We start from the raw sequence: 17,083 nt of genomic DNA on the forward strand, positions 1-17,083 counted from the left end.
CTCACAGATCAGACCGCGCCAGGCCAGACCAACAGGCCATGGGAACCGTCGCATCCGATAGGGCCTGCGGTGACCTGATGACGCCCGCGTCCTTATTACCGATCGGTTAATACCCTTATTGACTGATTTTATCTGATAAAATCAGTTAATAAGGATATTGACCGGCACCCTTAGTCAATAACCTTATTAACTGATTTAAAGAGCAGACATTCAGTCAATATAGGTTTTAACCATAGAAATCTAAATAACAAGACACATAGAAGTGCTATAATGTCATAATTCGTATGAAAATTGCTGTCGCCAAAATCAACACATTTAAACCGATAGCTAAACAGTACACACAAGTAAACTATGCCTTTTATTGGACAGCTTGATTTTAGTGAAAACTAACTTAAATATTAAATTAAGCTTTTGAATATGTATCCTAACGCACGAATTTACGGTTTATTTTAGAATAACACCCCTAAGTATATGAGACATTTTGTTTCTTTTTGCTCCAATACGAAAAAATTCGGCAGAGATAGAGGTTGTCAATTTTCAATAGATGTAACTTTGAACATAAACTCATAGAAATAAGGTTGAAATTTGTGTTAAACGTGATAATAAGAATGGTCGGCTGTGTCATTCATTGTTATTTCGATTACTATGGTGAAACTCGTAATACTTGTAAATATTTTAATTTTAAGGAAAAACGGCATTATTTCTAAAAAAAAAATATTTACCGATGAAATGTTATTCCTTTATTAGTATAATTACAACTTGTGGAAGTATTTCCACAATGGGAAATGCTGAAACACACCATGTTTACACACGCACGTCTCTAAACCAACTGAACAGCGACGAACGCACTTGTGGTATGGTCACCATCTGAGCGGCGACAATGTCACGCGCGCTTACGACTTCTAGTGTCTTGTTATTTAGATTTCTATGGTTTTAACCAACGTACTGAAAAGATTTTAACACTTAAATCTTTCTGTAATGGGCAAGTAAAACAATAGCGAGTCGGTTCTGGGTTGCAGGGTGCAGTTCAAACCTAACCTAACCTACTGGGTCGAATTTCTCGCTATTGTTTTACTTGCCCATTACCGAAAGATTAAAGTGTTAAAATCTAATTACCCTATAGTAAACAGCAGCAGTAATTAAGTTGATGTAGCCCAAGCAGGTCTTCAAATAATGGCAAGTTGGCTGCAAAGTAACATACTTACCCTGAATACCGACAAAACAAAAGTTGTTTGTTTTCATACAACACAAAAAACGGCACCTGTGGTAGATATGAGGTTTACCATCCATCACTGGAAAGTAGGAACACCACTATGCTCGTGCCCTAACCTCCAAATAGTAGATGAAATCAAATATCTCGGTATCATAATTGACAGGAAACTAACATGGGAGAGCCAAGCACGTGCCCTAAGCTCCAGAGTTCGCAAACTCATGAAATGTGGCTGGTACAGAAACGATAGGTACGTATTGTGTACACAGCGCTGTGTCAGTCTATTCTGTGTTATAGAATATGTGCATGGGGTGCAGCTTGTAAAACCATACTGCTGAGGGTGGAAAGGGCACAAAGGGTGGTAATTAAAGTGGCATATAAAAAGCCCTTCCGATTCCCAACAAAACAATTGTACCTAAAAATCTTTCAACTTAGTGTACAGAAGCTATTTTTAATGGCGCTCATTTTAAAATTTCACAAGTCAGCTGCTAGAACCATAAATATAATCCGGAAAGTAGACATGGAAAGCTCTTACCTATTTTGCTCATAAGTTCTTCTTTTTCCTGGGTCCTTACTTATATACTAAAATCGACATTAAATTAAATATGTATTTTAAAAAAGTATGGATGCAAGGCCTTGACTATATTCAGATTTCAGAGTGTTTCAGACTGAAGAGTTTTTGAAATTGGAAACATGAGACAACTAGAAAATTGTTTACAATATTTATGTACACACACACAAACACACACACACACCTGATATCGTCCGATATAATTCACCACACACCACACATGAACACACACTCGCATGTTTAAGTTTGCATTGAGTTTAATTATAGTAGTTAGCATGAATTTATATATTTTAACGAATTTATATTGTTACTAGCGGTCCGCCCCGGCTTCGCCCGTGGTACATATTTACGTTTTCTCTACATAAGAACCATCCTCGTACTTCAAGGAATATAATAAAAAAATAATTATCGAAATCGGTTCAGCCGTTCTCAAGTTATGCGCTTACCAACACATTTTGGGATTCTTTTTTATATAATATAAAGATTAAGTAATAAAAAAAATTGTTTTGTATAGAAGATTTTTAATATGATACTTTATTTTATTAGGAAGAAGAATAGGAAGATACTTGTTCCCACGACACAGGGAATCCTAGTGTGGGAACAAGTATCCTAAGGGTTTTCAATTTCTATGCATCTTATATTTTGGAAATAAAGTTTATTATTGTTAATGTTATTGATTACTCATTTACCTTACTCATTACTGTGCGCATTATAAACAATAGAATTCAGGGCAGGGGATAATTATATTCATATTGACAACTCAGGCTTAAGTTCAACTTTTTTTTTTCCACTCGCGATAAGGTAAATTTGTATATAATTTTGGTGAGTAGATACCATAGGTAGATACAAAGAAGTTATGTAATTATCGTGTCATTCTTGTGTCTCAGTAACTCAGGAGCGCACGCGTTTGGATTTTATGTGAGTAGATATTAGATATATATATATATTTTTTTTGTTTGAGGCTACTTAACTAATAAATAGTTACTTTTTATACATTTAAGTTTTTACTTTTCAAATTTCAAATTCAAATGATTTATTGTGATTCACAGCTGGTTATAAGGGTTATTAGTCTAGGGCTATAGGATAAATATGTGTTAAAAATTTCGAAATATGTAAATATAAAATGGACTGAAAAAACCAAAATATGGAAAAAATATGTACAATAAAAAGTAACAATAATTTATTGGAAAAAAATCAAAAAATTACAATTATAATCAACTTCCGGCAGTAAATAATCACGTGTTTTTTTGAAGTGAAACTTTTTTATCGGGGTTGGAAAAAAATTTTGTGTAACATTTTTTCGTTACGCGTGACATTTTTCCGTTACGCGCCATCTTTTTCTTATCCCTACCACGCGTGACTCAACGTATTTCTGTAAAGTTGCATAAATGCATAAAATATAGTAAATTATTTTTTGAAAGATAAGGTCATACAGAATTTTCACATCTTACGTTTGTACTCTAGTACACGCACACATTTTTTTTTTTAAATCTTCCACACAGGCACAGCATGCTGTTAATTTTTTTAGGATATTATAAATCCTTTGTTTTTTAACACGCTTTATTAGCTTCACCTGTATGTTTGTATGTAACCGACTCTTTTCGACTTGATTTTGACCCACTTTTAACCGACGGATTTCATCCATATTTTGTACACATATCAAGGACCAGTGACAACACAATAATTTCATAAATTTATTTTATTATCCTGATAAGGATTGCCAGGTTTTGTACATTTCCCAACGTTTTTAATACATTTCCTTAAGGGCCCTTAGTAGGTGAACACGTAAAAATGGACTGTTTTCTATGAGCTATAATTGAAAATATTGAAATTTTTTCGCACTGAAATTTCTAATATGTATTACAGAACGTATGTGTGATGGGATGACTGTTTCCAAAACACGATTGGAAAAATTTTGCTCGATAAAAAAAAATCCTGAAGTTACCTCTAAAATATCATATAAATGCTCATTACAACCGTATTTTACGATAATAATTCGTATAAAATCACAAGTACATAGGCATTTACCTTCTCGATTTCGTGACTGTTTTAGATTTAGAAAATACTAAATATTTTCATTCACTTTTTGATAAAAATGTGAATGGCGCTTACGATTTTTAGTTTCGAGCACGTTGATTCCATACTAAACGCGGACCCCCTCACCGCTTACCTCAGGCCCGAATAGCTGAATTTTCGCTGACCGCCTAACCCCCCTTAAGTAAACTGACTTCTTTACTCACGATTTCAACCCAATTTAAGCGATCAGCAAAACTAGCGGTCCGCCCTGGCTTCGCCCGTGGTACATAATTTACGTTTTCCCTCCATAAGAACCATCCTCGTTCTTTAAGGAATATTATAAAAAAAGAATTATCGAAATTGGTTCAACCGCTCTCGAGTTATGCGCTTACCAACACATTTTGCGATTCATTTTTATATTATAGAACTATTTTATATTATTATTACCTTATCAAGGACTGGTGACTACAATAATTTCATGATTTTATCTTAGTATCCACTAAATTAATAGATGCACAGCTTTTTGCACGCCTGAGGCATGGTGCCCGCGTCGGTTGACTCACGACAGAAAATAATTTCGTCATGCATTCTTAATTATTTTATATATATTTATTTTATTTGGTACACGAAAAAATAAAATTTTCGGGCTTTTTTACTATTGTGCTCTTGCACATACGAACAATAAAATACCTATTAAGTATTTTTTTAACTCCTACTTTCGGAAAATAAACATAATAAATAGTATTTTACAAATAAAGTACAAAACCTATGAACTCTGCGCGTCAAGAAGGTGTCGTGACGTCACACGATGTAGCGCTAGCGCCACGTGTAACAAAATTATTATTCAAGGGCAACTTATGTCCTCTTTTTCATTTCTTGAGATATTTTATTGATTTTTTGACAGATATGTTTTATTTTACTTTAATTTTTATAATTTATAAAAAAATAGTAAAATTCTCCGTTAATGGCATTATAATTTATAGGGAATTTTAACTACAAAAGCAAAATGTTAGTTAGACTCTTGGTTAGACTTATACCAATATTTGTCAGATAATATAGGAATGTCAACTACTTTACAGGGAGGTGTGTAATTAATGGATAACCTCACTGGATATAGAGGATATAGTGGAGATTCGAGATATTCATATAGGTACATTGTGGAAATTTTCGATGGCCCCTGGGGGTTTCCTTTCCTCTCAGCAAAATTATCTATCTTCAGTATTTCAAGTACCTTCTTCCAGGGCCCATCGAAAATTTCCACACTGTATATTGCTTTATATAATATATAGTAAATATACTTATGAGACACAACAAAATATTTTATCGACTAGTCATCATCAATTTATAATTATATTCCTGGGAATTTAGGCATTGTGCATAATATTTGAAACGTTAAAACAAGAATAAGAATTTTACAAAAACAACGCATCATTCACAAATCATTTATTTATTTATTTATTTTATTTATAGATACTTTATTGCACATATATACCAGACAGAGAAAAACAATATACAATAATTCAAAAAAAAGAAACCAATACGAAGGCACATATTGTACGAAAAGGCGGCCTTATATTGATTTAAAGCAATCTCTACCAGGCAACACTGTTGGCACGGAATGTTGAACGTGAACGCGAAGGCACAAAATAAATTTAAACGTTAATAAAAATAAGTAATACATAGGTACTTAATTATATACTAGTGCTATAAAAAGGGTAGTATAGATAATACATATTTTAAAATCTCTAGTTAATAATATTATACTACTCATCTATACATATAATAAATCTGTAGAAGGGTCAATTCTGTACATTGAAAATATTGAAAAAATAACTAGCAGGGGGTGTTACTGGATCGATACCAAACCCAAATACGTGATTAAAAAAATTTTTGTCTGTCTGTCTGTCTGTCTGTCTGTCTGTATGTGAAGACATCACGTGAAAACTACCGGTTCGATTTCGATGAAACTTGGTATAATTATACCTTATTATCCTGGGCGTAAAATAGGATACTTTTTATCCTGGAAAAATACGTAGAAAAAAAATTAATCTCAATTTTTCAGTTATCCATAGACGTTGTTCTGTAGTAGGTACCGCGAACACACGTTGCGTATTATTGTAGACCTAGCCGTATTTGGGTCCAATAGATATTTATAAGATGTCATTGTCCGAGTTACTCAAAATGGAGAAATAAACCATCCACGCAAAGACCGACATCCGCGCGGACGGAGTCGCGGGCGGAAGCTAGTTAATAAATAAATCTTAAAAAAATAATAAATTTTATAACTTATTCGTCGTTTATTGTATAAAACTAACATTTTAAAAACGTATTCTATTGCCCGTATTTGACAGTTTACGCGACATTTTAATATTATCGTGTGATAGTTTATTGGACGGATAAGTTTTATCCAAGCATTGAAAAATCGGCCCTAAATATATAAACATAATTTTTCGATTGGCCTATAATAATGTAAACAACAGTCAAGGCTAAATTTATGGACGTGTTCAATAATTATTATTTAATATTTATTATTGTTACTTGAAAAAGACGATGAACCGAAATATTTATGTTCGAAAGAGAACCAATTCCTGCTCTAGTCGCTCACCTGTAAAAATAAGAGTAAATAAAACAAAATGTGATTTGTACAAAATTTATTTTATCTATAATTATAGTAAACATTTAGCTGCCGAGCTAATTCTTACCTCTAGAAGAAAGATGAAAACAAAAATGACCTTTAAATTGTTTTTGTTTTTTTGAATTGTTTTTTTTTGTCTCTCGATGTTAGCCAGAAGGGCTTCTCGAATTGTTCAATTCAAAACTGGAGCTTTTCATCTGTTTGCTTTTGAGGATGACAAAGTGTGTTTAAAGTTTCTAACATTTCTATTTATTCTATTATTTCATCATAGACATTTGTGGCCTTTTGTGGCGATGAGTTTATTTCCAAACGCTTTAGTATGTTTTAGAAGCTAAGAAGCAACTAAGCTCTAACCTCTAAACAAAAAATACTGCAAGATAAATCAAACTAATTAAATTCTTAGTAATTGTTTTATGTGTTTTATGATGTTATCCTGCTTTAGGTATTATTATGGACTAACTAGTTATACAAATAACACACCAATTGAATATTGATTTGTATTTTTTTAAAGAAGGAAGTAAGTATTTTTTTAAAGGATACAGACCAGGCATAGGCAGATAGTTATTTTTGTTTTGTTACCATAAGGATTTGTATGAATAAGTAAATGGTTATCTTTAAATATAAAAATGAAACCCGTTTTCCTTGGCCACGGCCGCGGCCGCGGCGTCACGCGTGAACGGGTGGACCCATTTCGATAATTCTTTTTTTATTATATTACTAATTGAAGTACGAAAATGGTTCTTATGTACCACGAGCGAAGCCGGGGCGGACCGCTAGTTAATTATATACTGTGTTGGTCTTTATGAACGGTTAAAAACGGGCGAATGAAATAATTTTAATCCTACGGAATAAGTTTTTTTTTTTTATGTCAGAGCAAGCAAGTTTAATATTAACTAGAAGAAATTTACATCATTGTTTAGAAGTGAGCTACATTTGTTTCCCGTTTATATCAATTAAACTCAGACGGAGCCCAAGTGATTACATATTATAAACCTGTGTATAAACCTTTATTATCTAACATGTACCTCCTAGGAATTGGAACCTGTAATAATTTTACTTTCAACTTGAGAGCATTTATTCAATTTGCGAAAAACCATCGTGTTTTCGTGTTTATAGGGTTCGAACCAGAAAAGGAAAAAAGATCCCATATACCTATTCGTTGTCTGCCTGCCTGCCTGTATGCCTGCCTTGCTTTCTATCTACTAATTGATTATTGGCATTATATTAAAATTATTATTATTAACATAAAAACTGTAAAAATATTCAGAGACTGCCGGAGAGACTGACAGGATTTATATAATAAAAATAACTACGTTAAACTAAAAAGGTTTGATGTCGGCCGTGCTAAGTGCTTAGTGCTTGGCACCGACTTAAAACCTATAAATAGCACATCTAAATAAGTAATATCAAATCTTTTTTATTTTTTACTTTTCCGTTTTTGAAGTCGGTTGTTTTTAACGTAGTTATTTTTATTTAATACTTTTTAGTGTATTTTTCAACACGAATAAAACAAGCCCAAACTCGACAAAGTTGAGTCAATATATTACTGAGTTCCTATGGCCACCTTCCGATTCCATCATCAAATAAGCTCTATGTCCTGATAATTTTTGATCGCTATCCAATTTATATACATATACAAAATTTCACGGTTACCGGGAAGTGAATCAAAGTTACTTGCTACATTTCAATTTTCAATTAAGTCATCGAGATCAGACAAAAATGCTCATAAAATAAAAACTCTACGAATCTACTGGGCCTATCCGAATAAAATTTTTATGGGACCAATTCGACACCATTCCGCATCAAACAAAAATCACGTAAATCGGTTCAGAAATCTCGGAGTACCTAATCGGTGTACATATCTACATTTAAAAAAAATATACAGGCCCATTTGATAACCTCCTTTTTTTGAAGTCGGTTAAAAAAGAGCGTGTGTGCCGAGCACACGTGTCAGAAGTGAAACTTCTTTGGTAAAATTCAACGATACCAAAATCGTCACCTTAAACCATGACGTGACGGTATTGCCATGACGCAACCTAAAAATTTTACACTCAACGCGCATATATATAGAACTTTCACTTCATAAATTCAATCAAGTATTTGTATAGAAGTAAGTAATATTATGTTATCTAGTAATTTATACAGTTAAATATTGTTACCTAACTACTTATATGTTGTAGGTTGCTCTTTAAACCCTTTATATAACGCAATGACCTTCAAACAGTATCGAAGTGAATTGTAATTTGTAACAAAGTATTTATTTATAAACCTTTTTTAATTTTTTTATAACCAAGCGAGTTTTGCTACTTATGTATAAATTGTATATTTATTTCCTCAACACTTGCCATATCCCGCGTTGTTTTTACGTGAAGGCTCAGTAATAACTTGTTACTACATCTTTACAGTAACTTTTTCGTAATAAATATCTACCAAATCTAGTGTGTGAAAGGGTACGTATTATTTTAATTTCAATCATTTAATAGTGTCGCTACTTAACTCTTACACAAAAGTTGGTATTAGTTATCTATTCAGCTATTATCTGAAATTATTATGAATGACCACATAATTTTTCACATACATTTAAAATGTATTTTCTTAGAGTACCTAGCTATATATGAATTAACGTAAATATATCAGATAATATATTGTAAAGTCAATATTATTTTATGAAACATTAATGCTAGAAAGTAGAAAGAATCGATAAAATTCTAATTTAATTCATTATAGGTATAAGATTAACTCAAATTCCTGTTTAATCTTCAGAATTATATTTTGGGGAAATAAAAAAGTAACTGCTATATACAGGGTGTCCCACTGTTGGTATACTAAGCTCAAAGGAGGTTATAGTTTTGCATACGCTGAGTACATAAAAAATACTTAAAAAATTCCAGACGCTTTTTTTTTCAAAAAGACGAATTCTTAAAACTCTATGTGTACACTGTACACCCTTAACAAGCAACCCGCCCATTTTTGCCACCCGCACGTGAGTTAAGATTATGTTTTTATAGACAAAATGCTCACATTAGAGAAGCGGTATAGAAAACATGGATTTTCAGGAAAAATTTAGTAAAAATTTTTTGACGTAATTTTGTTGTGCAAAACTACCTACAAGTCCCTTCGCGCTAAGTATACCAATAGTGGGACACCCTGTATATAGATAAATAAATAAAACATTTTTAACATTAAAGCAAAGTTTATTTTTCAGACAAAACAATACAATATCAAAAAATGAGTGACAAAATTGGTCCCACTGTTGATGTGGTAGAAATCGAGAGGCATTCCGAATTAAAGAATAACTGGTGGATGCCCAATGGTTCTGTGCCTTGTCTTCATAGCATGAACGACCTAAGGTAAAATCAATATCAATTAAAAACTATATAATCTGTATTTTTTGGTAAAGACAAATACATTAATCTTGTTAAAGACAGGCAATTCGTTGTTCTTTATAGGTGTTTATAGTGTTATGTTGTTGCATGTTACCAGGCCAATGCAACAAAGAATATAAACATTCTGTATCTTCTAGATAACATAATGGAAATGTTTGCAGCGAATTTTCTATTTATCCTTATTATACATATCTACCTACGTATTTTTTCCAGTCCTGCAAAATACAAAATCGTGACGCTCATATTATTTTTTATCACAATTTTTATTAACCTATTGTAGACAAATGTACACTCAGCCACTGAAAATATAGATAATAAAAGCAAAAATTTACGATATGTATTCAAAAAAACGTCTAGAAACATAATACCTATCTACCTATATCGTACGTTGCAAGTACAAAATTCAATAAATATGATTTCCCCAAAAAATGACCTTGATCATAGCCCATAGGTGTCTATAAAAATGTTTTTTAACGCCTGATCTTTGATTTTTCTTTTCGATCAAAACATTCAGCAATTACCTATTTATCGATTGATTTACTATGACACTAATTATTAAATTATTTGTATTATATACCTATATTAAGTAGTGATGATAACTATACGCTTGATAGCTAAGGTTGATAGTAATTAATAAAGTACCTTTACCCTATGCTGGAATGTATTTCTATTTCCATGCAATTATGTAAGTAACAACTAACACCATTAATAATTCAATGGTATTTACTTATAGCAATTATACCACTACCAGTAAATCATAAGTTTAGACTACGAGGTTGGTAGGTACCTAGTTACTTACATATTTTCTAGTTTAACAAAAATAAGGAAAATCCTCATCTATTCCAAAATTATGCAAAACTTGAATAACTCGTAATGAAAAAACTGGTAAAGGTATAGGCTCTATACCTACTTCGAAAACATTTTTTTATAAATGTCACGCCTATGGCTATTGGCTATTATGCCTAATTCGCTCTTAAAATTATTTATCCGAAATTCTGCGACATTTTTCGTTTGTAATCTATTGGTCCTAGCGATATTAATGTAGCGAGTAGCGAGTCAGTAGAATAACACAAAATTGACAATATGGCACAATTTTATTTTTTTATTTGGTAGTTAAGGAACCTACCAATTATAAAAAGAAAAATAAATAGGTAGGTACCTAGGTAATTTAAAAAAAATAGAAGCAGTCTATTTTTTTAATAAAAATAGCGTTCGGCAAAAAAAAGCAAAACCCCGCTTTAGCGAACTTTGATATTTAACTTCTTCTTATAATTACAAATTACAGAAAGATTTTTTTTCACAGAATTCCATACATTGTTGATGGAATAACAGCATCAAGGACTATCATAAACGACGACCTACCGCTCGCTAACATAAGAATATTGGACATCGGTTGTGGAGGTGGAATACTGTCAGAGGTATTTTTAGAAATATTTTATAGTAATAACTGGCATATAAACGAAATAAAATAAATAGTTATAGCCTATGCAGGAATGAGGAAGTTTTCTTCTTGTCAAAGAATTTATCAAAACGGTTCAGTCGTTTCGGAGCCCATGTCGATGGAAATAAACAATTTTTTTTATATAATATTAATAGTAGGTATATGATGTATTTCATCATACCTGCGTAAAAATAGACTTCTAGGTACATAAAACTCAAACAAATTCTTAAATTGCAGATCACAATTATGATGCAACATACACGTTTATTTCATTATAAAAAATGAAATATTTATAATTACCTAGGTACCTACTAGTTCTTATTCAAATGTTTATATTCATACTTTATCTTCTATGCCTAGATTTTATGCACTTCAAGTGCGTAGATACTTTTTATTGAGCAGAAAATATAAATTGTAACTTAATATTACAGCCATTAGCAAAACTAGGAGCAATTGTCACGGGAATTGATCCAAGTGAAAGTCTCATAGATTTGGCCATAGAACACAGCAAGAATTTCGGACCAAACAAGCCAACATATTACTGCACCACACTGGAGGTAAATAATTGCCTATCGTTAAGTTATTAGTTAATAATCAACAAATACATAAAGCAGATATTTAAGGAATTGAACCCGAAAAATTATACTATTTTACAAAAATACGCGTGGGTACTTATTGATTAGGTACAATTAAGTAGAAACACATCTGAGCAAGATGGGCATTTACATAAATAAGGACCTTAGCAGAATTTGTAAACCGGAAGATGGAAACTGCACGCATTTCTTTATGCTACGGCCACACTACCTTACCGTCTACCGGGCTGTTACCGCAATAATTATGGCATTAAATTACCGTCTAAATTACTGCATGAACTGGTGTGGTTACACTACAGTTTACCTAGATATGTCGGTTTATTGGCATTTACCGCAGCAAAAAAAATATTAGTTAATAATTAATATATATGTAATATGGTTTCTGTAATAATTCTTTCTTTAAGGATTCTTTCTTTTTAAAAAGGATTTTTTCTTTTTCAAATCATCTATTGTACTTGGAAATGATAAATTTTGTTTGATCCGACGCCACGCATCCTTGTGTACACTGCGATGTTTATAGTTCTTCTGTTGGGTATCCCCAAGATCCCAAAGAGAAGAATTCGAAGAATTCCAAAAATTTGCGCCATCGAGCGCTTTTTCATTTGACCACTCCATGTCGGTCGATACGTGCGTCGCCGGTGAGCTCATATTGCACACTGGACAAACGGTAGTGTGGCCGCATACGCATCTTCTTTGATGTGCGAAAGAATACCGCCGCCGGAGCTATTGCCTACCGCCATTTGTCATATTGATTGGCATTGTAGAATTATGGCCATAAGTCGTGGTTACACCTAGGTGTTGTTAAAGTTGTGGCAATAATTATTGGCATATGACGGTAGTGTGGCCGTAGCATTATATTGTTCCCTAATGCAAGCTTATCAGTCTTATTGGTTTTTAAATATATCTGCTATACCTTTATCTCAAACGAAGAGATAAGTAAAAAACTGCAACCTACGTAATTAGATATTCAGCTTAAAATCGCAATAGTTAGTTACCGATATACTGATTACATAATATTGTTTTCTTTCAGGAACATGCTCCTACCCATCAAAATCACTACGATGCCATAGTAGCATCAGAAGTCATTAGCCACTTGGTCAATAAAGAATTATTTTTCAAGTTATGTGTAGAAACTCTCAAAGCTGGAGGAAAGATATTCGTAACTGCCCCAAACCGGACGTGGATAGCGTACTTTTTAGGAATATATTTGGCTGAGAATGTTCTAAAAGTAGTTGCTAAAGGACTACACGATTACGAGAAATTTATATCTCCTGAGGATGTCTCACGCATATTAGAGAAAAGTAAGACTTGAATGATATTTTTAAACATAAAATAACATTGTTATACATTTCAGTCTATAGACTATATATTATAGTACTTATAGTTTATTTAGTAGCTACTATACTACCTATATATAATATAGTAGGTACTAAATATCCGCCCCGGCTTTAATTTAGCATTCAGGTAACATACGTATCAAAAAAAGAAAAATTAAAATCGGTGCAGTAGTTAATCGCGTTTAATAAATAAACACACTCTTCAACATACATAGTACAAACTTCTTTTTGTTTCAGACAACTGCAAGGTGGACAATACCCGAGGTTTAATTTACTTGCCCTTTTTGCACCAATGGCAATGGATGTATTTCAAATCTCTGTGGTATGCGCTAGAGGCAACAAAATTGGAATAAGTTAAATAAATAATAAAAAATGTGATATTTTATAGTATGTTTTATTACCTAATAAACATTTATTGCTTGTAATTTTACTTTTTTGTAGTTTGCTAAAGATCGAACGCTTTCGATCGACTTTAGTGAACAACAGTTGTTGGGATGTATTTTTGTTTTTTGACTAAATGGAAAATACATTTTGAAATGATGGCGTCATATGGCTGGCTTTCCGATAATATTAAAATTATATTACAAATTTACTATTTATATTACTTAGTTAGTTAGTTACACATTTTTTTATACTTATTAAAAATTAAAATTGCCAGAAAAACCTTTTGATTCTGAGATAACTTTTTGCAAAAATAAAATGATATTCCACGTGCAACCCTTATTAAAATATAGTTCAGGATACATCGCCCATTTTTGCAAGTGACTACTATCAAGCTGATTTTCCGTTTGTAGCTTTATTTTGATGAGACACCGAATAATTTCGTGTACGAAACTCTCGATTGTGGTAGGTAGCTAACAGAGATAACAAGGATAAAATTTTTTGATTTGATGGTTCTCAAATATTTCGAAGTTACTAGGTACTTAGGTAGTTAGTTACTACAATAATTACTTTTTCAGGAAAATTGTTTAATCACCCACATTCAGACTTTACTTAACTTTTACAGTTTACCGTTATTTTTTTCTGCCATTTACTCACCATACGTTTCACAAATATTTAAAAAAATAAAGTCGTTGACACTATGCACATATCTAATTACTAGTATGCCAAAGTAGATAGGTACGTCATAGAAACATGATGATGGTTTCATAGATTTCGTGATAGAGACGATATTTATTTATATTATGAGATCGTAACGATTATGAGGAGGGCAATATAGGGATAGAACGAAATTTTTGGTATAACTAAACGGAATGTTTCTGTTATGATGCTGATATTGATTTGCATATAACTCTAGAAGGAGCTACAATGTCGCTTCTCAAACTTCTAAAAGCACCAAGCTTGCTGTTTAAAAAGGATGTTATTACATTCGTTATTATTCGTCGGCAGGATTTGGGTGGTAAGTTATGTTTAGTGAAAAAATCTTTCTCAAAACCCCGTATTGAATATTGATGTGATCTGTCATCTAAACCTTATAAATATAGTTCAGGATACATCGCCCATTTTTGCAAGTGACTAAGTACTATCAAGCTAATTTTCCGTTTGTAGCTTTATTTTGATGAGACGCCCAATAATTTCGTGTACGAAAGTCTCGATTGTGGTAGCTAACAGAGATAACAAGGATAAAAATTTTTGATTTGATGGTTCTCAAATATTTATTACTAACTGAATTTTTTTTTTTTCAATCTCAAGATAATTACCTAAATTATTCGAAAAAAATATTTGTCCTACAAAATCTATGGTTGGTTCAAAGAGTCCCCCTTTCCAAAGTGTATCGATAACGAGGTCATCATAAATGATTACTAACAAGCTGATTTTTTTGTTTTCACTTAGTTAATGTTCATATAATTCAACAGACATATTGTCCTACAAATTGTGTAATAAATATTTGAGAACCATCAAATCAAAAAATTTTATCCTTGTTATCTCTGTTAGCTACCACAATCGAGAGTTTCGTACACGAAATTATTCGGTGTCTCATCAAAATAAAGCTACAAACGGAAAATCAGCTTGATAGTAAGTAGTCACTTGCAAAAATGGGCGATGTATCCTGAACTAATACCTCAACCTTCGACCTCAACGTAAGGAATGTGACCAAGTTAAAGAGTACAAAATATAATATTTTCATAAAATAATTATGCTGTTTACTGCAGACTTCCGCTCAACTTGTGCTAACCATTTTGAGAAACCGAGTATTCAACAATATTTCAGCAAAAATATACACAGATATTTTCACTACGTATTACCACAGACTAATAATAATATACTACGTATACAAGTATTACCTATATTATTTACTAGCTGCTCCGCGCGGTTTCACCCCCGTGGCTCCACTGTTGCCCGTAGCGTGATGAAATATAGCCTATAACCTTCCTCGATAAATGGGCTATCTAATACCGAAATAATTTTTCAAATCGGACCAGTAGTTCCCGAGATTAGTGCGTTCAAACAAACAAACAAACAAACTCTTCAGCTTTATAATATTAGTATAGATAACACCCATATATAAACGTATAATATTACAGTAATGCATGAAAGACTTCGCTACATAGCGGTTAAGCCGTCTGCATCAATATCCATGCTTAGACAGAAAGTGTGGCATCTCCTCGACCTTCCTGACTATTGTGACGAAATCATCAAACTCAAATCACAAGATGGCAAAGAACTACCATTAACTGAACTGCGGAAAGGCAACGATCCACAACATCCTTATATATTAGAAGTGTGGCTGCCTGGAAATTCGCATTCTTGTGAGAAAATCAATGAGTAAAACATACGGATATGATTGGATATAACCTTGAGTATCCATGAACTAGAACTAACAACTTAGACAATCAGAAAACTATATTTTTTTGCATCTCCTAATCTTTAATCCCCCTTCCTATTTATTAGTGCTGCTAACTCATTTACAACTTTTAGCTATAGATTCTTATTTCCGACTAGAACCGATTTTGTTATCTGTAATATATGAGTTCCCAAGGTTTAAATATTAGGTCAAAACTTATTAAAAACATATTTTCAAATATAAAAATAATTCTTTGTCAAATACAATTTTCCAGCATCAACTACATTTCATAATATGATTACAATGGGCGATAGCACAATTCTGAATCGAAACACGAGCTCTAGCGGAGATTTTGAGGAAAATGTACATAACGACGCCAGTGCGAAATCCTTAGGTATATATTTTTTTCCATAATGCAACTGTTATATTTATTCAGTTTACAATTCCTTAGAGCCCTGTCTTTTGAAGACGCTACGGCAAAGTCGCTGACCGACGTATATACGCAGCAAATATTGAAACGCGTGGTACCCAACACAGTCGACGGTTTGGCAACGTCGCCTGTGTTTTGGACATTTTCATATTGACTGCTTTGATACGATATTGACTGCTTGGATACGAAGCCGGCAACGTTGCCGTGGCGTGGCAAAGCTAGGAACTGACACTAATGTCAAATTCTTTTGAGCTTCCAAGTTACAGAAATAGTGTAGGTACTGATTTTGTAATGTTTGTCAAAATCAATATAATATTCAGTTCCAGGCCAAGCATTATCCAACAAAACAATGCCAGTTAACAAAATCCAGGATACCGGAGACAATCCCCCAAACCTCTTACACGAATATAAGCCAGCGGACATGACAGTTAAGCTATCTACATCCTCCATCTTTTACAAACTCCACGCTAGAAAGAGCCGCGACAATTTCACCAACATTTTGTTAAAAATACAAAACGATCTTGTCATTCTTAGCAACAAATTATCCAATTTGGAGAATAAAATTCACATGTAATTTTTTAGAAATAAAACAAAATGTGTCAAAATAAAGATTTATTGTCAACAAGATTGCGTATAAATAAATAATCTTCTTAATTGTATAGCCCCTATATTATGTTCT

General features: G+C 32.6%; 2 protein-coding genes across 3 annotated transcripts; both read left to right on the forward strand.

The window, feature by feature from the left end:
* Positions 1–2,574: 2,574 nt before the first annotated feature.
* On the forward strand, positions 2,575–13,574 carry LOC123696578 (ubiquinone biosynthesis O-methyltransferase, mitochondrial-like). 2 transcript variants are annotated; one of them, XM_045642851.1, is made up of 6 exons: positions 2,575–2,699; positions 9,638–9,782; positions 11,122–11,236; positions 11,691–11,816; positions 12,883–13,153; positions 13,427–13,574. In XM_045642851.1, the coding sequence occupies exons 2-6, from the start codon at positions 9,661–9,663 to the stop codon at positions 13,540–13,542; spliced, it is 750 nt and encodes a 249-aa protein (XP_045498807.1). In that variant the 5' UTR covers positions 2,575–2,699; positions 9,638–9,660; the 3' UTR covers positions 13,543–13,574. The 2 variants fall into 2 exon arrangements, with proteins under 2 accessions (XP_045498807.1, XP_045498808.1); XM_045642852.1 differs by lacking the exon at positions 2,575–2,699 and adding an exon at positions 8,828–8,882.
* A 614-nt stretch (positions 13,575–14,188) lies between these two features.
* LOC123696581 lies at positions 14,189–17,021 on the forward strand. Its single transcript, XM_045642855.1, has 4 exons — positions 14,189–14,588; positions 15,715–15,939; positions 16,249–16,368; positions 16,725–17,021. Exons 1-4 carry the CDS (start codon positions 14,498–14,500, stop codon positions 16,976–16,978), a joined length of 690 nt encoding a protein of 229 aa, XP_045498811.1. The 5' UTR covers positions 14,189–14,497; the 3' UTR covers positions 16,979–17,021.
* The last annotated feature ends 62 nt before the right edge of the window (positions 17,022–17,083 follow it).

The sequence above is a fragment of the Colias croceus genome, chromosome 13, assembly GCF_905220415.1.
Source record: "Colias croceus chromosome 13, ilColCroc2.1".
NCBI classification, from domain to species: domain Eukaryota; kingdom Metazoa; phylum Arthropoda; class Insecta; order Lepidoptera; family Pieridae; genus Colias; species Colias croceus.

What these genes read in the sequence shown, in the direction of transcription:
- LOC123696581 (XM_045642855.1), top strand. Translation starts at nt 14,498, where the DNA reads ATGTCGCTTCTCAAACTTCTAAAAGCACCAAGCTTGCTGTTTAAAAAG. An exon ending in GCCTGGAAATTCGCATTCTT is followed by an intron (nt 15,940 to 16,248) that starts GTGAGAAAATCA and finishes ACAATTTTCCAG; the next exon opens with CATCAACTACATTTCATAAT. An exon ending in CGCCAGTGCGAAATCCTTAG is followed by an intron (nt 16,369 to 16,724) that starts GTATATATTTTT and finishes TATAATATTCAG; the next exon opens with TTCCAGGCCAAGCATTATCC.
- LOC123696578 (XM_045642851.1), top strand. Translation starts at nt 9,661, where the DNA reads ATGAGTGACAAAATTGGTCCCACTGTTGATGTGGTAGAAATCGAGAGG. An exon ending in GAGGTGGAATACTGTCAGAG is followed by an intron (nt 11,237 to 11,690) that starts GTATTTTTAGAA and finishes TTAATATTACAG; the next exon opens with CCATTAGCAAAACTAGGAGC. An exon ending in CTCACGCATATTAGAGAAAA is followed by an intron (nt 13,154 to 13,426) that starts GTAAGACTTGAA and finishes TTTTTGTTTCAG; the next exon opens with ACAACTGCAAGGTGGACAAT.